At 40.8% G+C, this 26,797-nt stretch overlaps 1 protein-coding gene across 1 annotated transcript in view; it reads right to left on the bottom strand.

The window, feature by feature from the left end:
• Positions 1–475: 475 nt before the first annotated feature.
• The window catches only part of BARD1 (BRCA1 associated RING domain 1), a 41,168-nt gene continuing 14,846 nt past the window's right edge, over positions 476–26,797 (bottom strand). Inside the window, exons 5-11 of the mRNA XM_041460210.1 lie at positions 22,672–22,752; positions 21,850–22,022; positions 14,841–14,949; positions 13,200–13,335; positions 12,097–12,189; positions 2,542–2,639; positions 476–1,850 (exon numbers count right to left, since the gene is read on the bottom strand). Of these exons, the coding sequence (XP_041316144.1) occupies positions 1,521–1,850; positions 2,542–2,639; positions 12,097–12,189; positions 13,200–13,335; positions 14,841–14,949; positions 21,850–22,022; positions 22,672–22,752 (1,020 nt within the window). The 3' untranslated portion in view covers positions 476–1,520. The remainder of the gene's footprint in view (positions 1,851–2,541; positions 2,640–12,096; positions 12,190–13,199; positions 13,336–14,840; positions 14,950–21,849; positions 22,023–22,671; positions 22,753–26,797) is intronic.

Below are 26,797 nucleotides of genomic sequence, written 5' to 3'. Positions count from 1 at the left end.
CTACCTCATTCTCTGCCAGTGTTTATCTGTACAAAACCCCAAACCACATTAATCCCATGGGCTGTTCCACTTATTAACAAGCCCTGCTTTCAGTGAACAGCAATGACTCAGTCTAGCATAAGTGATAAGACTAAGATACTCAAATCTAGCAGATGCTACTGAAAACTGTACCTGTTCTACCTGCTGTGAATAGTTCTAAGGGTTCTACAGGGCACAGGACCTCCAGCAGCAATGGGCACAGAAAACAGCTCCTCCTCCTCTGAAAAGCAGCTCTTGGTGTGACACACCATCTTCACAGCTGTACTGAGCTCACAGAAAAGTGTTTTCATTTACCTGTTGAGATATGTATGGGATATGCACTTATTCTGCAGCCAAGCTCATGCAACAGACGCTCCAAACTTACTGCACACAAAGTTTCATGATTCCACACAATACAAAAACAAACACACAAAACTTGTGTACTAGCCCACAACCATCATTCTTATTGCGTGTTACTCCAAGACACCATTTCTCAATTACAAATTCACAAGCTAAGATACAAAACATTACATAAGAGCACAGAGTGAGGGCATAACATTCTGACAATAACTTCAGAGCCATTATGAGAAATATTGTAACAAATATGAAATAATCAAGCATTGATCCAGTGTAGCCAGCTTAGGTAAACCATTGTTTAGGTACAACAATGCAAAGTGAAGCAATTCTTTTGTGATCACTGGTTTTTTACTTTAAAGTAGCCATGAGAGCAACCATCCAAATTTACAAAAATATTTACTAATAATTAAATAAGGATCTCAATGCTTAAAAGCCTTCAGAAAATAGAACTGAATTCTAGTTATATGTTTACAAGCATGAATGAGGACAGACGTGAGTAAAGCATGAATCTTTTTACAAATAAGTAAATTTTAAACCAAGATATTTAAATACAGTGTTCTCAAAAGTGTCTGCTTCCAGATGAATTCAGGTCATTTATTTAACTCTGATTTCCACAAGACTTATCCCATGCCAAGAATTTCCAGAAAAATTCATTTGTAAAAAGTTATAATAAATGTCCCCTGACATGTCTGCACAGGTTCAAATGCATTGAGTCCTTTTAAAAAAAAATACAATTTCTGGCCTGGAAAATCTTCATAATTACAGCAGATCCTTATCAATTGATGTTAAACACAACATAAATGGAGTCAAGCTCAATTGCCTACAAAGGGCTGGTTCAAATCAAGAAAGCAAAAAGTTTCATTTTGCAAAACCCCAGTTATAAAATGTCAATGATTATTTATTAAGCATTTATTAAGTTCAATGCAAAAATAAAACTTATTAAATAAGCCAAGGCACATTTTTCAATCCTTTCCTCCATTGTATGTTCATTTATTCCAGCATATCAGTCACCTTAGTAACTCACTTAAATGCTCAAAGCTCTCCTGAATACAAACCAGAAATCACAGCCTCAGAGCAGCTTGCCAGAGCATCCCAAGACTGAGCCCATTTTAAAGCCTTGCTCTCGGGATGCTGCTGTTTGACATTCACTTCACAGGCAGGAGCTGAAATGACATCACACAGTCTATGAGCCAGCTGGAGGGGGCCATCCACACCTTGCCCTGCCGGATTTTCTCCGGCTGGATCTTGGAAGCCACGTCATAGATGACATACTGAGTGCAGAGCCTCTGGTCAGAGGTGGGCTCTGCATGGTAGGACACTGTGTTGATGGTCTGTGTCACGTCACTGTCTGGTTTGGGCTGCCTGACCAGCACCTGGCCGCCCGCTGCTTTCACCAGCTCCAGCAGGTCACTCTTCTGGTGCTTTTTGAAAGGTCCCAAAAAATAGAAGTAGCATCCATCAAACAACTTAGGCAGCTGCGTGGAAGAAAAAAGAAAGAAGCATGAATACAGGACTTCACAACTGAACAGAGAGGAAAAAAGTGGGAAGGAAAACTCAGAGCATACAAAACCCCTACAATTTACAACCACTGCTGGAAAGTACAACAGTAACTTAACATGCAAGGTTCTCAGGGTAAGTATGCAACCAAGAAAAGCTTGTTTATATGGTAAATTCTTGCTTCTGTTTAAATACTTTCCAGCACAACAGGGTTTGAACTATGAGTTAGGAGTATTTACAGCTACTGTTACAATGCAGTTAATAAATTCTCCAGTGTAATCCAGCAAATAACCAGGAATGAACCCAGTTAAATGTAAAAAAGACCCTAAATGGAAATAAATAGTAATAAAACCATTTTTCTTTCAGAACTATGCTCTAAAGCTGAGCAGAGAAGGCCAAAGCACATCACTTCCTGTCCCATCAGGTGTGACACTACGGAGTGTGCAATACAGCGCTCCCCTGACAAGGTTACAGCAACATCTCCACTAATGGAGAAAAATGACAGCTTTATGGGTGTTCACGGCTCTCTGGATCACCTTGCACATAATCAAATTTTCTGTACAAGACCACATTAAAATTTTACACCTCCTGCACCTCTGTGTGTGGCAAAGGGCAGAGCTGCCCAGCCCCAGGTCATTAATCCAGGCTGTGTGGAACACTAAAACCCACCAGCTGCTCCCGGTTGAGCCGCCCTCGCCGGGGGCCACCTTGGACTTCGTACTTCTCTTCTTGCTCTCGAGCTGAGCTCTGCAGACAGGCTTGTACCCCTGCAAAAACCACAGTAAGGAAGGCAGAAATGAGACCCCAGGCTTTAAGAGATGCTTGCATGTCATTTTAGGGACTAAAACGTGTCTAAGATAAAATTATTACAATGCAAGACGTTACATTCACACAGCACCAAAGCTTGGTGTGCTTTAGCAGTTTGCTTTTAAAGCCCGAAAAAATTTACAACAGTGCCTGAAGATGCAAGTGAGATGGTGAGAAGTAATATCACACTAAAATCAGTGCTATAAACACCAGGAATTATTAGCTCTTCCTCTTACCCTCTAAAGGTCAAGCACTTAATGTCAAATGTCAAACTGCTGATCACTGGGAGCTCAAAGCCAGTGTGCGGAGCCAGCCCGGCAGTTATGGAATGGACACAATTGCCTGATAAAGAGCAATTACAAGGCAAGCACAAAGCTGCTTCCGAGCAGCCACGGCCTCAAATAACAAATCAGATGGGATTTCAAGGTCTCCAGGATCAGCACGAACTGGAGATTTATGCTGGGGTTTAACAGTGGCATTTGTTTCTGTTAGCGCTGCTGCATAATGAGATTGTCTTTTAGAGTCAACATGTTTTTACCTTGTTTTAAGGCCAGTTATTTTTTCCAATGGAGAAAGCACTGATGGTAATGCATTGCTAACGTCCATAAAATCTACTGCCTGACCTCACTCCAGGGAGAGGAATTGCTGTGGTCACCCATTCAAGGATGGAACATTTTGCCTGCATGTACATTGCAGCCATTAATAAGAATTACCCAGGAAAAAGTTGGCAAAGCTGATTTTGCAAAGGGTTCCACGAGGATTTACAATGTGGCCAAGGCTGTAACTTTTATAGCACCTCACTCCTTCCACCCCGTTTCTAATTCAGGCAACTTCTTTGCACTGGGAAAATAGCAAACCCACAGTATATAAAAACTATAAACTGAACCAAATCAAAGAGAACTGTGGAGGGTTGACCCTAAAAAGCAAGAAAGCCCAAGGCTATGAAGAGAAATACCACTGACAAAAGCACTTGGATGCCGTGGCAGTAAGTAGCCAATGGACAGGAATATCTAATCTGGAGAGATCTTGAAAGAAACTCACAGTAATTTGCTGTCAGTTCATACAAACTCACAAAATACAATGGGAATTTACATTTTAGGTAGTAGAAGTCCTTCAATGTGCTTACATCAAAAAAGATAAAGCCCTACAGCAAATTACAACTGGCTGAATACTGCAGCAAATGTCTGCCTCTCTGTACAAGTATCAGATTGATTATTTGCACTTGTTCATTCCTTCAAGGAAAATTAACATGAACTAGAAGGGCAAACCTAGTCATGGATTTTCCAGAAAGGCAACTTACATATTCATTATTGATAACAGCAATGAATACTGATAACTTAATTTCAGTACTCATAACTCAGAAATAAATCTAAAAGCTATTTCACATTTTATTTATTTATTTTAAATCACCACAATTCAACAAGACTTCCTGTGTCAATGTGCCTCTAACTTACACTGCTGTTCTTTCCCTCCAAGGAAATACAGATATTAATGGGTGCCACTTACCATAAAGGAAGAAGTCTCATCTAATCTTAAGAATGGAACTGTCCATTCATTAAGAGCATGTTTTACTTCAATCCACCAGCAAAAGCTCAATTTCAAGGACTTTCACCACAGAGATGAGGTTTTTATACAATAAGCACATCACAAATTGAGCATCCAGTGCCAGCATCAGTAAATGAACCAAATGGGACACAAAAGTAATAAAAGATTGAATGAATACAAAAGACTACAATGTCTTTTTGAACTGGTGCTTGCCTGGAAAAAAACAAATGAAGTCAGGGAAGTGACTAATGTCAGTGGAGTGCTGATGTCACAGAATGCAAAATCAGTGAGGTCTGTCTTGCCTACACACGTCAGTCCATTTCACACTGCAGCTCCTCTGAGGAGCCTGGAAGCCTCAGAGTTCCTTGTCACACCTAATTACAATCCTCCAAGAGGGCCACAGGAGAGATTCATCCACCTGTATCCTGCTCTCCCTGTGCCCCCAAGAACCACGAGGCACACATCTGTTTCCTGGAGAAACTGGGAACATGTAAGCTGCCAAGTGTCTGCATGATCAGCATTCTCATTCATTTCAACTTTTCTTTCCCAGCTAGAAACGAGCCAGATCTGTGTCTTAACAGGTTTGTGACACAAAAGATGTGTTTGGCATAAAGAGCCAAGAGCACAAATTCTCAGTGCCCAGGTATTTTCCTTCAATATAAATATTTCAAGAAGCAACAGCCAGGCCTACATACACACACACCTTTATAGAGCAAAAAAAAAACCCTCTGGGGTTTTTTTTTGGTGGTGGAAAAACAGTACATTTTCAACTAGAGAACATATTTTCCATACAAGATCTAGGAGGAGAACTTGCTCTGACACGTGGGTGCCAGCAGCAACCAGTGTTTGAGGATGGTGCTTACAACACTGAGGGGAACAGTCAAGGATTATCTACCCATGGAGGAAGAATTCCTGACTAGAAGGAAAGCAAATAATGTAAGTGATGGAGAGCAGTATGGCCTTGAACTGCAGATTTTCTTCAGACTGATTTGTTGCCAAGTGGTTCCTTTCTCCTCAATGACTCCTGCATGGTACAGAGTTTGTATTAAAGAACTAAGGAAGTCAAATATCAGAACAAAAAAAAAGAAACAAAAGGGAAACATGCCCCTGTTCTCATATTTGAGATAAAATGACAGAGGGCTCAGCCTGTTTTTATACCTAATCCCATACTAATTGGTCTAAACAGAAGGTTATTCTCATGTTCTTTTTCACCCCCTCTCCACACAAAACTTTGTGTCAAGCCACCACTTCCTTCTAGATCTCTGAATCTCCATTATCATTTCCAGGAGCAGTGAATCCTGCTGGATGCAATAGCCCAAGTGAGATTCTCAAAGACAGAATAACCAGCTCTGGTTGTGTTGTGGTGTCATTTGGAAGCAGCAGGAGTGTACAAGTTTTACCATTCTTCCAGGAGACTGTATGACCAACCACAAGATGATCTTGTGCTAAAAACAGTAATATCCCAATTTCACACTTGAGAGTAGGAATGCAAACAGAAGATTAGAGCACACTGCAGACCCTTCCAGCCTGTTGTTTTGGGATTTTTTTTTTTTCTGTGAAAATCGAGTGATAAGTTGGGTCCATTCAGTATAGCCCATGTCTTTTCCTTCAGTAGGCATTAATTTTAAAACTGCTAGCATGTCTAAGTGACTGGATAACAAGACAGTTCCCTTTTAATGATCTCTTCATCCAACTCAGTATCATCCCGATTAGGAGGACATATAAAAGGAGATAAAACTCCATACTTTACTCACAGATATATCAGTCTGCTACTTTTACAGGAACTTTTCCAGAAGCTCTTTTGACCTTACATCACTTAAGTCAAAATCCCCCTCTGATTTCAAACAGGAGCCATGTTTAATTGACTCCCCAAACTCCTGAGATCAGACTCTTAATTTCTCTAGCACTACACTGAAAAGCCACCAGTGAGAACCTGATGCAAGGCACTGGTCAAATGAATGGACTGAAGAAAGAATTGCTATTATCCTAATTAAAAAAATGACCAGGATGCCATCTCCCTTCTGAAACTGAGATGGACACGTTAAGTACTTACACAAAAAAATATTCAAAACAGGACAATCTCAGAAGGACAAGGACAGCCCTGAAGAAGGTTTCTGAAAATGGAAGGGAACCTAAACTTACTTTTGAGAAGACACCTGTAATTTTAGGAGGAGGCAGAGATCAGGGTTGTGTTGTTTTCCTCCACACATTCACAGTTTGTGCATTCTTAACCAGCAAGCCTGACTAAAAATCTAGTAGTGTGTTCTGTTCTAACATAAGACTATCCAACTTGCACAGGGTCTCAGCCAATCTTGATTTATTCCTCAACACTACTGCCAGTAAGAGCTGTGGACCATCTAAGTTCGAGGTTGTTCAGGTCTATCCATGTTCTTGAAGAGAAGAGGGTGATTATTACAGCTAGGTGTTAATGGCCCTTCAGTTTAACCTCAGTAGCTGGATCAATCACCCATGAAAGGGCAAGACTTGTATGAATGCAAGTGGCATTTCAATTCTCATGGAGCAGAGCTGCCTTGCAGTGCCAAGGTCAGTCTGAAGCACTGAGGAAGAAAGCTGGCCTGACACAACACCACTGTGGGGCCAGCTCCTATGGGCACAGGGGTCCTGCAGAGTTCTGCCCTGGAAATACACAACATCACAAGCTCCAGAGCCTCTGAAAGAGCCGATTTCACATCTGCAAGTTTTAGATAGAAACAAGGTCATTTGCACAAAATTTTAGCAAAATCCAAGCCTGCACTGAAGTCCCTAAAAAACATGGCAGAAAGTTTCAGTTTAATGCATCCACATTTAGCTTGGAGCCACCACATCTGGCACACAGAGCACGGCTCATTTTTTCCCCTGATTAACAAGATCAGTAAAGCATCACTACTTACACTGATCCTGATTACCTCACTGAGCAGCTGCCCCTGCCTTCTCACCTCTGAGATCTCAGGAGCAAGCAGGTTAACAGGGTGTCCACTCTAACTGACCTTTGATACAAGTGCAGCTGCTAGTACTGGAAATAAAAGAAAAAATTATTTGCAAAATTTAAGATCAGAGCCCTCTAATCCTTACTCATGTAAGTCTTATTGGTTTATAATGAAACTAACTGCATCAGCAAAAACAATTTGATGAGAATGAAGTACCAAAAAAAACCTGGTTGCCAAGAACAAGTTGTAATCACCCACAGATACCCAAGGGTATCTCTCAGTAACTCAATTAGCCTTAGTGGAGTTTTGTTGGATTTGCATTAATAAAGCAAAGAGCAGGGGTTAGTCCCAAAAATCTCTCAGAAAGGCTAAAAGTAACTTAGGAATACATGATAGCAACAAAGAAGACGAAATACTAAACATCCAAGATCTAGCATAGAATGCAACTGATACTTCCTTAGTTCAGTCTGCACTGAGTTTTAAAACTTACATACAGATTGAATAAAGCCTGGTGGGATTTTTTTTTCCTAGAAAAGGAAGAAGTCTAGATTGAGAGAAAGCTTTAGGGGAATCTGGCACGGCTGGCTTAAATTTGTTTTCATAAACAGCATTACTGGCCTCTGCTACAGCATCTTTTACACCATCTCCTATATGCTTATAAAATGACTTCAGACATACAGATTTCCATGGAGTGAGGTAGAGATCCCACTGGTGAAACAAGAGCAGTCTGTTTTCTCATCACATGCAAATGACACAAGATCTGCAGAGACTGAAGTGCATCCATTTAAGAATGGTATCTTACAAGTTAATCCAGGTGGTATTTATTGAACACGATGGAACAGATGCTTAGGAGATCCTGAAACATTCCCAGAAGCTGGGAGGCTGTGATTTGAAAATTATTCCTTCACTTGGAGCCCCAGGTGTCCTATCTCCTTTGGAAAGAAACACTGCTGGCCACAGCTGTTTTCTAGAGTGATCAAAGTGACTGGAGGTAGCCCTTCCTAAGGTCAGGTTAAATTCCCCCAGGAGTGCTCATCCTCTGGATCCCATCACAGGCTTTTTAATGAGTGAGGTACTATTTCCTATCCTCTTCCTTAATGCCATGTTTTCTTCAAACCAGAAGTGAGCTAGAACAAAGGACTCCACAAATATGGAAAACTGAGTACCTGGATGACACAGAACAGAGGGAGCTTCGGAAACACCAAGGTTTCCTTTTCTTCTAGACCTTATTTCAAACCAACCCACCTCCAATCTCTGCAGACACCACACTGAAGATATTCTCACTCCCACTTTCTCCTCAGCAGTTTCACAGAGTTAAACTGTGAGCTCCTTCCCAACAGGTGCAGACATTGTGGGAGTGCAGAAGTTCAGTCCCTGCTGGTTTGAAGCACTGCCCTCAGCTGCACACCCAACACACCCAGAATCTGCACTTTGGAGAGTTCTAAAGCCTCTCAGAGCTACAAATCCTTTTGCAGGAGGCAGCTGAAGGAAGTTTCCATGTACAAAAAGAGTATGAAACTCCAGTGATCAAAAGTTTTGGGTGTTTCAAGGAGGGAGGGCTTTGCTGAGAATCAGCCAGTTACCTAAAAGATGTTTTTGCATGAAAGAGAGACAGTCCAGCCTGAGGAGCAGTCAGCTCAAGCAGCTTTGCATTCCTCTGCTCTAACAGCCTACACAAGACTGGGCATAGAAAATTCAGAAAGATGTTTTCACCTTGAAATGTCAGTCATGCAGTCCCCTAGCTCTTCCAGTCAACTCCCTGTTGTTGTGAGTCCTTACAGGAAAAGCAGTTTTTTCTGCCTCCTTATAATGATCAGAGCTAAATCATTGCTGCTGCTTTCAGGTAAGCAAAGCAGAGGAAGGAATGAGCAATCAGATGCTTAGAATTCTGCCAGACACTTCACTGCCAGGACTGACACAAGCTTGTTTCAATGCATATCATTACCGAGATCATTTTTCATTCCCTGCTTTAACAGATGACAATAACTTTAAGAAAAAAAAACAAGCTGAAAAGCTATTAAAGACTTCTGCTGGTTTTAATTACACTGTTCTATGCTCCACATAAAGCTTAGAGGAAATACAGTGATACTTGAATCTTTGTCTCAGCCCACTTGCAGAAGGATAATGACTCGCCACTTCGTGCCCTATTACCATCCCAGAAATAATAAAGGCAATAAAATAATGAAACCAGTGAAAGATATGGCCAAGGGCAAGCAGCACTGTGGCAACACTGCCTCAATTCAATTCTGTGCTGCCTTGCAAGTGGATGTACTGCTGACAATGTGCTACACACAGAAAAGGTGGGAAAGCAACTGGTAACATGAAATTGTTCTTCTGTAAAGATCTAATATTGCTCAGTGGTGACATCCTTTCATCCCAATCTCCCCCCTGAAGACAAAAGGGCAACTATTGTATTCACAGAGACCCTGTGGCAGGGAAGAATGATGCATCCAACTCCATGTTCTCAGAAGGCTAATTTATTATTATATAATACTATAATATATTAAAGAATACTATACTAGAGAATACAGAAAGGATACTTACTCTATGCTAAAAAGATAAAAGTGAAAACTCATGACTGTTTCCAGAGTCCCAACACAGCCTGGCACTGATTGGCCATTGAGTGAAAACAACTCACAGCAGAATCCAATGGAACAATCACCTGTGGGCAAACAATCTCCAAACACATTCCACATGAGCACAACACAGGAGAAGCAAATGAGATAAGAATTGTTTTCCTTTTCTCTGAGGCTTCTCAGCTTCCCAGGAGAAAAATCCTGGGCAAAGGGATTTTTTCAGAGAATGTGAATGCCACAAGCAACCCCAAAACTGAGGATGCATACTTAAATCTTGGCTCTCCAACGCTCAGCTCAAACTCTGCTGGAAAATTCCACATTACCTCTCTTCCAATATGAATGGATTCTGGATCTCTGTGTATGGACATGTGGAAACAGGAGCATCACAGAATCACCCAAGAGAAGGAAACTGCTTTTTATGAGAGAAAGATTCACAACCTGCTGTAACAGAAGAGTTAACATAGGAGACTCTCAAATGAAATACTGTTTTTGCAAGCTTGTGATGTTTTTTAAGAAGTGGTATAATGTGTAGGCTATAAATACAACTTTAGGGATAACAGTCAAATGCAGCTTACCTTGTCGTAAAAAAAAATTCAAACAGTCCCTTATGCATAGTCAGCATTTCATTAAGTGCCTCACTGAGCTTTGTTTTTTCAAATATTTTAGTGAATTTTTTCAACATGAATTCACTTTAAGTGAATAGTTTAGAACAGTGAACCATAAACAACAACTTAAATTTATTATATAACCAGAAAATGCACATACTTTTGGAAGTTTATTTGCATCACATTTAAGGAAACTTGTCCAAATAGAAGTCAAAAAGCCACGATAAATGGAAATGAAAAGGAAAAGCAAGGACCTCTTTTTCCTAGACAAATGTTCCATCAGCAGGAGTCCCATTATTTGTTATAACAATCTTTAACTTGTAATGACTCTGAAGAAGACTGATAACAGACTGGTGGGAACAGATGGAGTGGTGCTGTTAATTATAGGCACTTAGCTGCATCAGACCCCATGAGTTATTGCTAACATTTCCCACTAGGGAGGAGAATCACTTGCTTTTAAGTAGTATGTTGCTTACTAAGCTGGGAGCATTAGCAGGCAGGATTGTATTAATCAGTACCAACAACATAAAATAAAATTCAACTGTGAAAAAAAACCCATAAAAATATTCCCTGAATAACCCCTAGACTATTTCATTTTTTTTTTCTTTTCCAATCACTTCTAAATAGGAAAGTTCTTCCATGAAGATTTAAATTCAGGTCTCACTAATGAAATCTCCCTACCACTCAGATGTTTTCTAAGCATCTGACTAGCAGGAATGAAATAAAGGAAACACATAGGACAGAATGTATGCAAGCCTTCTGGGCTGAGTGAAGCCAAGAACCTGCCAAGGGATTCACCACAGAAACAGGATCTTCAGTCTTAAAAAAAAAAAAAAAAAAGCATGGAACAAACTGTCTGGAAGCCAAATAAATACCCTGAGTCCAGTGTCCAAACTGATGCTGTGCTTTAGTTTGCAGCTTCTGAGGCTTTGCACAGTGTCTTCATAAACATTAGTGTCCAGACCATTAAAGAATCCTTATGTTCTGATGTTTAGTCACACAGTAGAAAACTGGAATGAAATCTGTCTGTAAGTTTTCCATGGCTAATTAACTCATTTGTAGTGTACTTATTAGCTAAAGGGACTTAGCCATAAAGGTCAAGGGGAATAAGATGGGTTTTGCAACTTCTGTGAAAGCAGATAATAAGAAATACATCAGAATAAATCAATAAAAACCCTAAAAATTTAGGGTCTAAGTCCACAGAACAGCTATATAAAAAAGCATGCAGTGTATAAACACAAATTACAGACTGCACGAAACATGACTTGCATGCTAACTTGGGTCAGAAGATACAATCTCCAATAGATCTGAGCTTGTATGTAAACATAAGCTCACTTCCCACAGGCCTTGAGCACATCTCCCAAGCAAGCCAAAGTCTCCTCTCAATTTCAAAGCAAACTGCTCATAACATATCTTAGAATTCAATAAGATCCTTCCTTCTTTCCCAGGGTATCTTCCATAATCTTCCAAATCAGTCTTAATGTAGCAACGAAGAAATTCACTCCCCACTGATACTTAGGCTATGATCTATCCAACACACCTAACGATGAAATGCACTCATTTACCAAGGAAGTAGTAGTTATATTTAATCAAATATATTCAATTACATTTCTAGTCATTCATGAGATTTGAAAACAATCCCTTGCACTTTGTGTCAAGATAGCGTTGATATTAGGGCAGCTGTTGAAAAACAAAGTTTCTCTGGAATTCCATCTACAATTTCTGCCTAAAAACCCCAAGGAGTGCCACATATTTAATACTTACATTCAAACTTGAGGACCCAACATCCACTCAGAACAGCCATCATGCATTTGACAGTAGTTGGCATTGGAACATCAGGGATAACAAGATGAGTTACTAGGAGAAAGATTACATCAGTAAAACTAAAAGCACAGAAAAATCACAATCATGCCTGGCTGAAAAGCAATCAATCATTATTTAAAGAATAAGCAGACTATAATAATTTATCAGCCACTCTTTCCAGCACAAGGAGGTGATTTTTGAGACTATGATCCGAGTTAGTACAAGAGCTATTAGAAATTTTGTGGGTTTCAACATACACTTGCTGTGAAAAAGGGAACTCATGGTTTTATAGTTCTACACTAACACTTAAATCTTCAGATGAGGCTCCAGTTTACAGGACAGCATTTTTTCTCAATCCTTTTAGAGTTATATTTAACTCTGACAGGAATCTTACTAAGGGTTCTCACTGTTTTAACACAAAGCTAATAGAACTCCTCTCAGAATTCTGGAGTAGTAATCCAGAAGTCAAAGATGGTAGGGGAAAATTACCTTAGCATTTAGTTCACAAGCACTCCAAAGAAAAACTAACAGGAGATTAAGATAATATTCCTGTCCTCAATGAGGGGAAAAGAACTCCACCACACCCCATCATTTGGGTTCACCAATCTTAATGAAGAACAAAATCTGAAGGAAGGTAGCATGTGAGAAGAGATGTAAACTTTCAGTCAATGCTATGTTCTTTTCTTAAGGGTCACTTCTCCCCAAGGCTCACTTCAGGAGAGTAAAAACTTTACAGGATGTCTCACACAAGCAGAGACCTTAAAGTTGGTAAAAGGGGTGTAAAGAGAAGAGGTCTCTGAGGAGACTTTGGGATTTTAAATAACAGACAATAAACTGCAGAACTGTGGCTCCCCCAGAAACTTCCTGCCTTGATAGCCAAACAAGCTTTATATGTGTTTACATGCAAAACACACCATCACTCCACTGCAGCTACAACCCAGGGATTTCAGAAACTGCCCTTCCCAGGAGTGATAAAAAGCCTGTTGCAGGTAGTATCTTAAACTATAAAGTGAAGTGCAGGACTGTAGTTACTTATGTTTGGACATTTCAACAAGACTCCATACCTCTGCTGTTAAATTCAGTGCACCTCTGGGCCTTCAGGAGTGCTGCTAATTTGTTCAGCAATTTCTGCTGCTTCACACTAAGGTTGCTCCCCAGTATACCAAGGGGTCCATTTCTTGGCTGGCTGGAGCTCAGTGCCTGCATGAACAGAAAAATCTGCAATAAGCTGAATATTTGGGAACATAAGGAAAACAATTTACATACTGGACAGCTTTATTTTTCAAGAATAAGCATTTTGAAACACAATTCATGGCAAGCTTAGTGGACAGGGTCCATGAATAAATCTCAATGTAACAAATCAGCTACACAGCAAAAAAACTTCACATTAGAGATACTTCATTAAGCTTATGCAAGGTACTTAAACACGGATCAGTTTTTCCTCCCTTGCCTTCTTTGATGCTTTTTAAAGACACTGGGGTGCACACATAGAGCTGGTTGAACACTGTGTAAACAGCCGGGCAGAGTGCAGTGTTGAAAGAGAATAAAAATCCCAATTCAGCAGTAAAACCTCCTACTTTTAGCAAAGTATTAACAGAGTATTATTGAGTAAACTATATAATTAATATCTGCATTTCCTTTTAGTAGAAGTCCCTAATACTTTATGCTGTAAGTAACCAAGGCTTAAGTGGCATTTTTGATGTGGGTAGTATTAATGCAAAGTACGAGGAGCTTTATGCTGACAAGGGTAGTATACTTCAGCTCCTGGGTTTTCTTAAATACTTCAGATTCCACAGCACAGAAAGACTTTTGAGATCCAGTTACCCCAACAGCCTCAGGCTCTGGATCAAGTCATCCATGTGAGCCAGCAGCCATCCAGTGGCACAAACTCACCCCCCAAAGCTAATGCAAATACCAAAATGGTTTGTTTGGCACATCTTACATTTGCTGCAGGTGTAAGGAACAACCACGTTAGTCCTGGTTTAGCTGCAACAGTTTACTTTTGGCCACTGGGTACCTTGTGACCTCAGTGAGGAGAGATCACTGCAGGCTATATGAGACTGGAGGAGATATGGGCAGCCAGGTCAGCTTAATCCTCCTCCTCCATTAGGAAGCACAAAGCATTTCATAGTGCAGCAACTTGTTAGGTCTGAGTACCTGATTCTGGTCACAAGTCCTGGGAAGTCTTTGTCCAAAGGAGGAGAAAAACAAAAACCCCAGAACAATCTCCCAAAAGCTATTTCCTACTGCTCAGCTGATATTTCCACTGCTGGACAAAGGATGATAGTGGAACAGCCTTTTAAAGGCACACAAAAAGCACCTGGAACAAAGGCTGCTGCTGCTTGCAGACAGTTTGGAAAGCAGAACAAATTTAGATATGCAGAAAAACAACATCAACAGCAAAGTTCAAGCACTGATACTTGAGGAATAACACAGGCTCATTCTCCTATAATAAAACCACATGACAAGAAACATCTTTTGTCTTCCCACATAAAGCCATAACACAGAACTTCATAGCTTGTCAGTGTTCCACATACATCCTAGAAATCCTGTCCAAGACAGCTTCCCAGCCTATTTTAAATCTCCCTGTAAAGGAGGTGATGTACTGTACTTACATCCGAGCCTTCAATATTTAAAGGAAGAACTCGTGGCTTGTTGTTTTGTTAAAAAGCAAAACACAAAAACAAACCCACACAGACATTTACCTCAGAGGGCTGGTTAAGTGAAAATGATTCATTCTTCACTGGTAACATTAGCACAGATTTCATCTTTTTGCTTTCTGCATAGTCCACAGGCCGCAGACCAAATATATTACTGGCAAAACAAGCACAGATGGGTTTAAGTAAATAAAATGTGACTTGATTCTTAACTAACCAGGCATATTAGCTGGGTAGCTTTCCCTCCCACTTTCTTATTAATATGTAATTTCAGCTAAAAGCACAAAGCTTCAAGTAAGAATTGCATCCAAGACAGATGGATACTGAATTACAAGCTGTTGCATTCGGCTGAGGAGTAAGGGATGTTCAGAGCAGAATGTTCAGTTAAATAAACCACAGTCCTTGTTAAACTGTCTCAAGATGCACTTTGATATCATTTGCAAGACCCAGAAATTTCAGCTTTAATCTTTCATTGCAGTCATAGAACCAAGAAATGTATTTTTGGCTTATCCATTTGCCATAAAAGACATGTCAGAAGACTCTCCATAGTGTATTAAACATGGGAGCTTGGTGTGGTAGCTTTTCCCATAAATGCACTATCTGCTTCCTAGTTGGGAACCACAGCTCCCTTGCACTTCCAAAATCTGAGTGTGTATCTCATTTTCCCTCAGTGTACTGTTCCACAGAACACATCAGAGCCAATTCAGTCAGATTTTAGCTGGTTTGCCAATTTTGTTCAAAGCTATTGATTGCAGGTGGCACCTCATAGTTATTAGTTGTGCTTCCAGACTGACTTCCTCTTTTAGCACTCCTCAGACAGAGCTGATTGCTATAAACACATCAAACTCAGCCATGGCTTCAATTTCTTCTTCACACAACTTTGCTGCTGCAGGACAGTAGTGAGGGGAGAAAAGCCTGAAATTGCAGAGCAGGTATCATTGCCATTAGCAAACAGGAGCCTCTGCCAGCACCCTGGGGAAATATTCTGCTTGCTTTGCCCTTTGTGAGAATAATGGCTGCTGCAGCTGATCCTCTTCTGCCCACCTCACACAGCTCTGGCTCTCCAAAGGCACAATAAGAGCTCGTTATGGAGGGGAAGCTTGTCATGAGAACAAAGCCCTGACTCAGTGTCTGAAACCTGGCAAGCTTAGTCATCAAACAATGAAACATTTAAAGAGGTCACAGGACCACTGCAGCTTTGAAGAGCTCTCTCTTGGCCACACTTTTCTGTGCAGAGCAGGAATCCAGGAAGCTTTACAAGGAATTCCACATAAGGCCATAACCCAATCCAGCCCAAAGAGCAGCTCAAATTATTAAGTCTCCACTCTGACTTAACTAGGAGGCTTTGGCCAGTGCTAAGCTGAAAGATAAGTCTGACCTCAGCACCCTTCTGTAGCCCTGGCTGAGCACTGCTCACTAACACAGCCCCTGGGGAAAACAACAATCCACAACAATCCCCCACAGAAGAGTCCAGGATGGGATTTTACACTATTACCAATCCCAAGCTCTTCTGTGCTGCTAATGAGCACAGTGCAGCCATAATACAAACTCTGCAGACTGAAAGATAATTGGTTAAATCTCTGCCCAGGCCTGGGAGTTGCAGCCCATTAAATATTGCCATGCTGTTCCTGCTTTGTCATGCACCATCAGGGTAGCTCTTGCCCTTTCTTTAAGTAAGGCCAATATTCACCTCAAACTGCTGCAAGATAAAGTTCCTTTCAACAATGCATCCAGAGAGGGAGGGGAAATATATATACATATCATCAAACACCCCAAAAATCACCTTTAGACTAGCTGGCTGACCTTTCACTGTGAGCTAAGCAGAGGGAGGAAATCCCTGCATGTCAGCAGCACAGATTTGGGAGTGCTTTTTCCTCCAAAGGAACAGTAAGGTTCTTGACTGTTGGGAAAAACTCATCAATGTTTACCACAGAAAAATACATAGACCACCCCCATTAAATATTGAACATTTTTTTCCAATTGAACTGTACAAATACAAGCTCCAGCTCCTCCTTCTGTATTCACTTACCATCTTCTCCTACAGTTTTAAGCTTTAGTTGCTTCTTACTAGAGTACTGTGATATGCTGTCCCATCATTATTCAGCATTGAAGAATGAAGGGCTATTTACTGCATGTTAAGGTGGCATAGTTAAAATGTGACAAACTTTGGAGCTGAGGTCTGAAAAAGGAACACCAGCACAAGAAATGGTTTGAGGGTTTAGAATATTTGCAACTAAACAGATTGTTGAGCTTAAAGAGGGTGTGAAAATGTAGCTGAAACAGGAGAAAAGAGGGTTTACATAATAAAAACCAATACAAGGAACACATCCTAACGACAGATTTTCAAGTAGGATAGTGCTGTAATTTATTTTTCAAAGAAAAAGGATGAAAACTATATTTGTACTTTTTTTAGTAAGGCTGGGGAATGGGGAGCAGAAGCTTTAGGGAAATGGTGCTCATATCCATCTTTATCCAACCCACCCGAACAAGGGAAATCATCCCCCTTGTTCTAAGATGAATTTTTACCCAATATTCAAAACCAAATTAGACATGCAAATTACATCCACCCTAACACACAGTGTTTTCAGAAATACCAATAACTGTGTGCTCCTCCTACAAATCTGTGTTTGTTGGGAATGGGTCCAGTGCACATGATGAGTTCCACACTCAGCAGGAAGACACAATTGTTTCTGCTAGACAGAAATTAAACTGGAATACAAGGTGCTTAAACTGGAATACAAGGTTCCCAAGGCATCCTCCTTTCTACTAGAAGGCAAGTGGACTTTCTGGAAATTTTTTTTAAACATTCCAGTGTCAGATGTACCCTTGGGTACAAGCAGTCTCCTATTAGCCAGTCATCAAGGTACTGAATAATCAGTAGGGGGCTGTTACAGCTGGAACAAATCCAATCCAAGAGTAGGATTGGCTGTGCTGAGAACAAAGAGGAGCCCAACGAGGAGCAACTCCAATCTTCTGAGTATGACTGTCCATGAAATGACACAACTCTTTGTAATCAGGACTTTTAAGCTGCTCCACAAACCAAGTTCTGGCCCAGCCCCACAGAAGAGTTCAGCAGTGAATGGAAGTCCTGCAGCCAGGTCTCAGTGCACTACCCACTAACTCCCATGTGGAAATCTGACTGGCTCAGGGTTCTCCAGGAAGCACCTGGATTTTGAGAACGTGCTAAGTAGAAACCTTTCCTGAACCTGAGAGAGGGATGAAAACCTAATCTGTGTAGCGAGAAAGACCATCTGAGATATCCAAACAGAGCCAGGATTTTAATTAAGCTACTGTCAGCAGGAAGTTCAACACACTGTCTTGCACTTGGGCAGCAAAGACCTGCACTATCTTGACTCAGAACAAGGAGACAAAATGGTATCAGTGCCATGAGTCTAATGCCTCCTGGAATAACTGCAGGTTATAATCATTTTTGTCTCTGTGCCATTCATAATTGAAGATCACGGTCTTCCCCTTCGCATTCCCACAGGTTTGTCCAGAGTCACACTCACAACCACTACACCTAAAAAAACAGAGCAAGATGACAGTTTCTGCTAATGCTAAACTTACTGTGCATGAAGAACTGGAAAGACAGCCCATTTGAGTGAAAGCATTTAGGAAGTACTGTGAAATTGCAAATGCACAGATCTAATTTTTCAAATCACTTGGCTTGCTGTGAAGCAAAGAAAAAAGAATTCAAGCATGTTGAAAAAAGCCATAAAAATAAAAATTAGTTATGTGTAGGAGATTAACGTAAAAAAATTAACAGGACCAGTAGGACAATTAATAGGTCCACTGGTTCATATAATATTTTTGATTTGTAGTTTGTGTCTCTCCCAGTCAGTGAAAACTTCAATGAAGTTGTGGACAACCGAAGTGCCATGACTATTAAATCTCACAGATTTCCAAAAAAATTTTGCCAAGGAATAAGGAAATCCCAGGATTAATTTCTGGCAAAAGAGGAAGCCCTCATCTGCTCTTACTTGGTCCAAAAGATATGCGGCTGCTTCCTGTTATAGAGAGCTACTTCTTAATGCACTACAAGTTAACATGAAAGGAGAAAAACACAGCCTGAAAAGCAGTTGGAATGTGCCCACTTGATGGGTTTGTGACTATCTGATATCTAAACCTGAAATGGCAAAGTCTCAGCTCTCTGATAGGGTTGTACCTCACCCACTGAGGTTTCTCAGGAAGCAGCTGTAGCTGCTTCCAGACAAATCCGACATCCCTCCACAGACCAGTGAGTCTTACCCTTCTTTGGACCTGCTGTCAGTCATTACTGCACACTTTTAAAATAAATTTCACCTGGCACAACTGAGTATCAGCTAAATTTCCAAACTACTGCTCTAAGTAGGCTATTGGATGCAAGCTCTGTTTTTGTTCCAGTAGATTAACTCTTCAACACACAAGGGACATTAAGACACAAAACTGAGTTAATTTTACTGTTAAGACAGCAGCAAGACATTAGTCACTCCTGTGAGGTTTCATGCTATATATTTCATGGTGTCCCAAGTAACATTTGAATGCATTTGTCATGTTCACATTTTATTTAGTTTAGCTAAAGTAAAACACTTAAGTAACCCCAGTGAACTAATCAAACTTTCCTCCCCGCTCCTGTGAGATAAAGAAGAATCACTTTATCCCACCACATTAAGGAGAGCCCTCTCCTTGGCTGAAAGTTAATTCATTGTGAGCCTGAAGAGCCTACAAAAGGACTAGACAGGGTTTTATACACCAAAGAGAAAAAAAAAGTGAACTAAAATTAGACCAATTTATCCGTTTGACAAAATTAGTTTGGTATAGTCTTAGCTCACACACTGCACACCTCTCAAGTTAAGGCACTCCTCAAGAAAATAAGCCTTGGAGATGCAAGCTCTACTCATCACTGCTTCAATTTCTACTGTAAAGAACCTAAAATAATAATGTGAAGGTAAGCATTAAGTACAAAGAGACCAATTATAACTAGCCATAATGAAATGAACTATAATTGCACCATTTTAAGTGATCAGCCTGTTCTCACCTCCTGTTTTCAGAATTGTGGGCAGCTGGTTTCAGAGATCTAGGAAAAAAAGTCACTGAAGAAAAACAAGCTTCTTGTCAGATGTGACTCCATTATAAGGATACCTGCATCCACTAGGAAAGAAGAATTAACTAAACCTTCTATAAGAAGGTTCAAGTTCACTTACCTAGCCAAATCCAACCACTGCTTAATTAGGACAACTGGCAGAGGCAGTGGCTGCAAAAACACCCTGTGAGATTTGCAGTGTCATGATCCAGGGGAAGATCACAGCACCACTCACTGCTGGAAGCTGTTGGGGCACAGGAGGGAAGGGAGGCACGAGGCATTCTCAGGAGTCTCAGACACACTGTTCTTGTTTCTGTTGTTTCTTGACAGTGTTTGGAAGGGGTCAGCAGAGCAAGCCTGAACATTTGGCTTGTACATCTGTTTCTCTGTGGCTCTAATGCTCTCTGTAAAAATAAGGGAGGGGAAACCCCAACCCCTCTCCATCATCAGTACAATTGCAACACACACAGTGGCATTTCAGCCAGAGATAGAGAGCCTACAGAAGATCTGGAAGCCTCAGTTATTCCAGGAGGGATGGACAGGACTGAATTTGTGCCACAGCACCCAGACAAATCACACAACGATTAATGGCAGCTACATTTGTCCTCAGAGATTTTAACTGAACATTATCTACATTCAGTGAAAAGTTAAAGCAGGGCTTAAGGTTTACATAAATCTCCCCTTCCCTGATTAAAAAGCCTCTCTTCCAACAGAGTCATGTTTGCTCATGTAGAATGAGCTGAAAGAGGTTCAGTTTGACCTCTGTTTGTGGGAGCACATGCAGCAGAAACAAGGCTGAACAGGAGCCCTGCAGAGTCCATGGCTGGCATGTGGAGCCTGGGCTGTGCAAAGCCACCAGAGCTGAAACCCTGCCAGAACCTCACAGCAAAGCTGTTGGCTGTGCTTTCAAACACCAGACAAACACGTGGTAAGCGTGACACAACCAGCTCCTCATATTCAAGTGGCTTGAAAATCTCTGAAGCTATCAGCTTATCCAGGTGCACAAGTCCTTGCTGCTCAAGAACAAAGTGAAGATGAACAACTGATCCTTGTTTTACTTTTTCATGCTGAAGTCTTGAGAGCTTGTTGCTTTGTTTTGGCTTTGTCTTGTTGTTTTCTAAACTCTAATATATTCAAGATTAGGACTTTATGAAAACCCTATGCTTTCCCACAAAGCACCTTAATTCTGTAAGCTTCAAGGGTGTGAATATTGAGAGCTGAAGTGATTAAGCTGAACTTGTTTATGCTTCATCTGGCAGCCATGGAAACTTCATCCTGTTGTGTTTCTATACACACACCGATTGACAACTTGCACTGGACTCAAATTTATACACACAGGCCCTGGCACAACAACAGTACAACCCCTAAAATTATATTAGTGCCTGGAACACTAACAGGCTGCAGTGTTATTCATGAGACTGGAAGATTCTTTAACACCTCCTATACACAAATGCCAAAATCTTCAGAAGACTTAACTGCATAGAAGAGTCAACTGAAAATATTACTTAGCTTTTTTTTTAATTAGAAGATGTACCAAGGATTAGTGCTTTGATCCAGAAGGCATACATGAAAATTCCCAAATCTCAGCCTGTGTCTATGACATTTGTGAAAACAGAAGAGACTAGAGCAAAATGCCTTCAGCTAGCAAGTAGTGTAGTAAAAGTAGAGACAAGAACCAGTTGTAGCAGTTCAAAACTCATCTAGCTCAGCATCTTAGAGCTGACAGCAGCTATAACAAGATGCCAACAGGAAAGTGTAAGATTAGGGTGAGCATATGTTGTTACTTTCCTCTCCAGCATCCAGCTATCTATGACTCAGGTGTCCTCAGAAAAGCTTGGGACAGAACCAAAAGGAAAGGAAACACCCACCTGCTAAGCACAGCAGAGCACACATTTAACACCCACCCCCTCACTTGACATAAACCACATTTACCACCAGCTCTGCTTCACGCTCACTTGACATGCCCCCCGCACGCTGCAGCAGCGGAGCACTCACACAGCGTCGCGGGAGGCGCCGTGCAGCAGCAGCAGCTCGGCGATGGCCGCGTGCCCGTTCCTGGCGGCGTCGTGCAGCGGCGAGTCGTTCTGGTAGCCCGTGGTGTTCACCAGCGCCCGGTGCTGCAGCAGCAGCTCCACCACCTCCCTGTGCCCGTGGTTACACGCCTCGTGCTGCGTGGGAAAAGCCACAGGGGGGAACTCAGGTGAAGGAGAGCTCACGGGAGGATCCCTCTCATGGCAGCACTCCCGAAGATGGCCGGGGACAATGATGCTGCATTACATTCCTGACAGGAATTTACCTGGGAAACCAGAACTGAACAAAGGCCAACTGTGTGCAGATTAGATCACAGGGAACAAAACCCTCCAGATTACAGGCTATCGGAAGTATTCTACAGGAGAGGAAGAAGTCATGGTTGAAAAGAACCTTTTGTTTATTTTCTGTAATTCAATCGAGCAATTTTTTCACTCCACTGCTTGATATATTTCCAAACCACTGAGGACATTAGGAACCCATTAAATACAAACATTGTTTTGAATTGATCATTTTCGAGTTATCCCAGCTGTATTTTCTGCATTTGCAGAGTCACAGGCTGATCAATTTCATGGCCTGTCCTACACCCCAGCAAAGGAGAATGACACCTGGGCAGGTCGGTGGCTGCTGATTAATTATTTTAACCTTGTGTATCATCACTTCTTCACTTCGCATAATTCTCTGTCACCTAAATGTGTGTGAAGGGAACTAAAATATCACAGAGGAATGGAGGGATGAAGTGAAATCTGATTGTAAGACCGATGACAGAAAGAAGCCTTCAACACTCACCAGTGGTGTCCAGCCAGCATTATCTTTGACATTGGGATCTGCCCCATTTTTCAGCAGCTGCTCCACAGCTGCTAAGTCACCCTACACAGAGAAAAAAAAGAATTATGAGAAAGTAATAAAGAAAATACATAGATACAACACAAATTTGAGATGCCCAGTTATAAACTTAGCTGCAATAAAAATGTAGTGACATAAGCCTTCCATGTAGATATTGTCAGGATAACAAAAGCTCAACTGACCAGGAGACCACAGTTAATCATTGCTGTTCATTTAGAATCACCCACACATTTTACACAAATACATATTTCTAGATAAAAACTAGGCATGTAACAGAGTTAATTTAAAATAAATTGAAAAGTTTGCACTAATTGCAATATGTCCACTACAGTCAAATTGCAAGGATTAAAGTCAGGAACATTTACTGACAATTTCCTCGTCCTTCAGACTGTATTTTTTTCAAGTTAATCTAAGTAACTGTCTGAAAACACAGGTGAAATAAATTAATAAGCCTGACAAGCTTCTAGAAATTGGTTTTCCTTGAAAGGAAAAGAGTTTTATTTAACACTGCAATTACTACTTTATGTTGAATCTCACTGACACTTTCTCTGACAGTTATCTACCAAAATAGTTTTAATTTGCTTTTTGGAAAAATGCTACATTCAGCTTTCACTGTAAGCAAGGAGGTGTGGAAAGGGTGGAAACTGATTCAGAGCCTAAGGAAAAGAGGCTGAATAGAGATGAGGCAAAGGAAGCAAAAGGGCAGAATTTGTGAATCAGAGGTTTTGACACCCTGAAAAGCAAAGCTGGTAATAAGATTGGAGCATATCCAGATGCAGCTATACATAGGTAAGGAGAAGGTGCCTGTGGAAGCTGAGGCAAGGAGACCTCTGCAGTGCAGGCCTCAATTCTCATTATTTTAGGCAAAATAAAGTGTTTCAAGACAACTGCTGACACTTAGCCTAGACCAGGGTACTGAGATCCCAAATGAAGAGAATAATAATACACAAACTGGTACGTAGCTCTTGCCAAGGCCAAATATACAACATAAAAAAAGATCTGAAAGAGAGAAAATTAATCCATGATATATACAAAGTTCAATGCCTTCAAGCAGTGCAAATTCAAGGAATTTCTAGGTGCTACTCACAGCAAGCACTGGAAAAGGTGAGAGAATATTATATTAAGCTTTACATACAATAAAAACAAACTTAATCCAATATTGCTACCAAGAAACACTTTGAAAAAACAAAACAGCTTTAATCTTTACTCTTTTAAGTTAGAAAAAATATTAAGACAGACTGCTCTGCAAAAATAAATCCAGCAAGCAACAACTGTAAACTCAAAATTCACCAAAATAAATGCTGAGACACACTGGCTTTACAACCATCAAGCAAATTAACACATCAGAGATAATTTCATGCATTATATTCACAATCTAGATGTCCCAGCAAAATGTTACCTTTCAAAGCAATTAAAGGATTCTAGCAGCAGCACATTCTTTATGGTAGTAGCAAGGTAGCAGACATACATCAAACCTGAGGAGTTATTCAGAGGCAGCCAAGACAGCGCTCAGCATTAAGATCCTTCCCGACAGAGGGAACACACAATTATCTATAATGAGCGAGAGCTGAGCTTATCATTTAAAGTTCAGTTTGCAAACATGTACTGCAAAGGGTTTGACATTTCAGGAGTGCTGCTTTAATGCAGGAAGCACAGCTAATAATTTGTGTGGGCATCAGATACTATCACAGCTTTTCAGATCAGTTATGTGAGCATTGATTTGTAAAACATCGTTGCGGCTTCATCAAAGCAAACGTTGCTGGTGTGGACACCAGGAGTGACAACATCCCCTGACTTAAATCCAGACCCACGTCAAAATTAGAAAATTGGTGTTTTGCTGCTTACAGGAGATAAATATTGTCATCATGTCATCTGTAAATGCAACCTGCTTCCTACAACCATCACTGAGCACTGAGAGTGACAGCAAGGAGGGAAAGCTGTCATGAGCTGTGCAGTGACTGCATGGGGGCTGCCAATCAGGATTACAAGAGAGATGTTAACAAAACAGAGCCAGGAGAATATGCCTTTTGTGTCCTCAGAGGCTCTTCAGTCAGCCACCATAAGGTGAACATTTAGCTAAAAAAAGCAGGAGTAGAAATTTCAAGTGGCAGATCATTAACAGACATGTTATCAAGTTCCTCCTGCAAGGAGGACCACAATCACAGAATCATTTTCGTTGGAAAAGACCATCAAATCCAACCATAGGTGCCTCTGACATTTGCCTGGATCTTCCAGAGGCTGATACCAGGTTAAGATGACAAGTCAAGCCAAATAACTGTGATGCAAGAAATAAAATTTTAAAAAAAGTGACTTAAGTTATTTTTTACATTGGCCACTTCTGTCAAAGTTGATGGAATTACTAACATTTATAAGCTAATAAATGCTTTGCTAAACTCTCAGAGGTGCAAATCCCAGACATGTCAATTCCGTATCTTCCCTCCAAAAGAGAGTGGAAGAAACTACACCCATTAGTATGGAATGACTAATTCCAACGTGCTGCATAAAGATGTGCTTTGACTAATGCTGAAATTAATGTTGCACATTTAGTTCCTTGAATACATTTGATCCAGCAGGAAAATCACCAGTCTGCACCAAGAAGCCATAATCAGAGGACACAAGGAGAGACCCTCTTAGCAGTCTGCAGCAACAGAGGGGAAAAGTTAAGTGGAGACACTTCTTGTTCAGAAAAAGGAGAACAAGGCAAACAGCAGGTAGAAAAATGCTCCTACCATTAAGAATTCACAGGCAAGTGTTTATTTTGAAATCTAATTATCAATGAAGGATTACATCCAGCTCTTGAAAAGGCAGGAGCTACTGCAGAATGCAGAATTATCCATTCGGAACAAACAAAGCTCAGGCCATTTCATGCTCGTAACAAAGCTCAGCTGTAGTGACAAGGCAGTAAAGCCACGGCTTTGCTCCTCCTGGGCAGCGCAGCTCCCGGAGCTGGGGAAACCGGAGAAGCAGGAAAGGCACTGGGGCCATCTGTTGGCAGAGCTGGAGCCGGCAGTAGATGAGAAAGGAGCATTTACAGGCTTTAGCACTTCCTCCTCCCAAGGAGAATTTAGTTCCTGCAGCCACATAAAACCAGAAAACCATCTCTACTTGGCTTACACAAGGTTGTTGGAGGTTTTTTTTTTCCTTTTCCCTCAAGTCCTGAATGTAATACATGTGGTTAAGAACTGCAAGTGTCCTTTTAGTCCTATTTTACAGGGTTTTTTTTTTCAATTTTGCCCTTTACAACTTCCATTAATGAAGGTATTTTGCACCGAAAAGTCAAATTACTAAATAAATGAAAACTTATTCTACCAGAAAACATATTCTACCAGTTAATGAGAGAGCCAACAAATTAGGACAGTACATGAAGATGAAGCTAAGAAGCTGTACTCCTTCAACCAAATATTTCTTCTTTTATTTACAAATTTAATCAAGCAACTTCAATCTTTAGGTCAAACAAATGAACCAAAAAGATCCCCTTTCAAACACAATGCCATCTGCTTGTTTAAGCTGTGGGGGAACTAGATTATCTACAATAATAAATGGCCAAGGAGGACAAATATGCATTAAAGAGTTTATATGAATTGGGAGCTCTTTCCAGGATCCAGCAAGTTTCTCACCTCAAAATCCTCCAGATGAACTCCCTACACAGCAGACCGTTCCCCAATAACCAACACACAAGAAGCTATGCTTAATCATTAATAAAGAGAAAACATGCAAGAAGTTACACAGCCTCAGACACAAGAGAAGCAACAACAAAGCATTATTGAAAAAGAAATGGTAATTTGTTTCCAGGCTTGCACATCAGCACTTGGGAAGATGGATTGCTTTGATTCAGGGCCAGTTTCCATATCCTCAAGTCCTGCATTTGAAACCACTGCACTATTTCCTATTTGCCTTGATCTCCTCTCTCCAGGAGGGGAGATGTTCTTCTGTGACCCATCTCTCAACCATGATACAAAACCACACCATCTTCTCTGCTCTCCTTCCTGATGAGTCATTAACTGGTAACAAAGCAATAAAAGGAGCACTCTCACAGGCTCAGAAGGAATTATCTCAGTTATTTTACTGT

This window comes from Pyrgilauda ruficollis, unplaced genomic scaffold (genome assembly GCF_017590135.1).
Source record: "Pyrgilauda ruficollis isolate IOZ18807 unplaced genomic scaffold, ASM1759013v1 scaffold140, whole genome shotgun sequence".
Classification (NCBI taxonomy): domain Eukaryota; kingdom Metazoa; phylum Chordata; class Aves; order Passeriformes; family Passeridae; genus Pyrgilauda; species Pyrgilauda ruficollis.
Note: the sequence above shows the minus strand (reverse complement) of the source record. Positions and strands in the feature narration are given on the sequence as shown.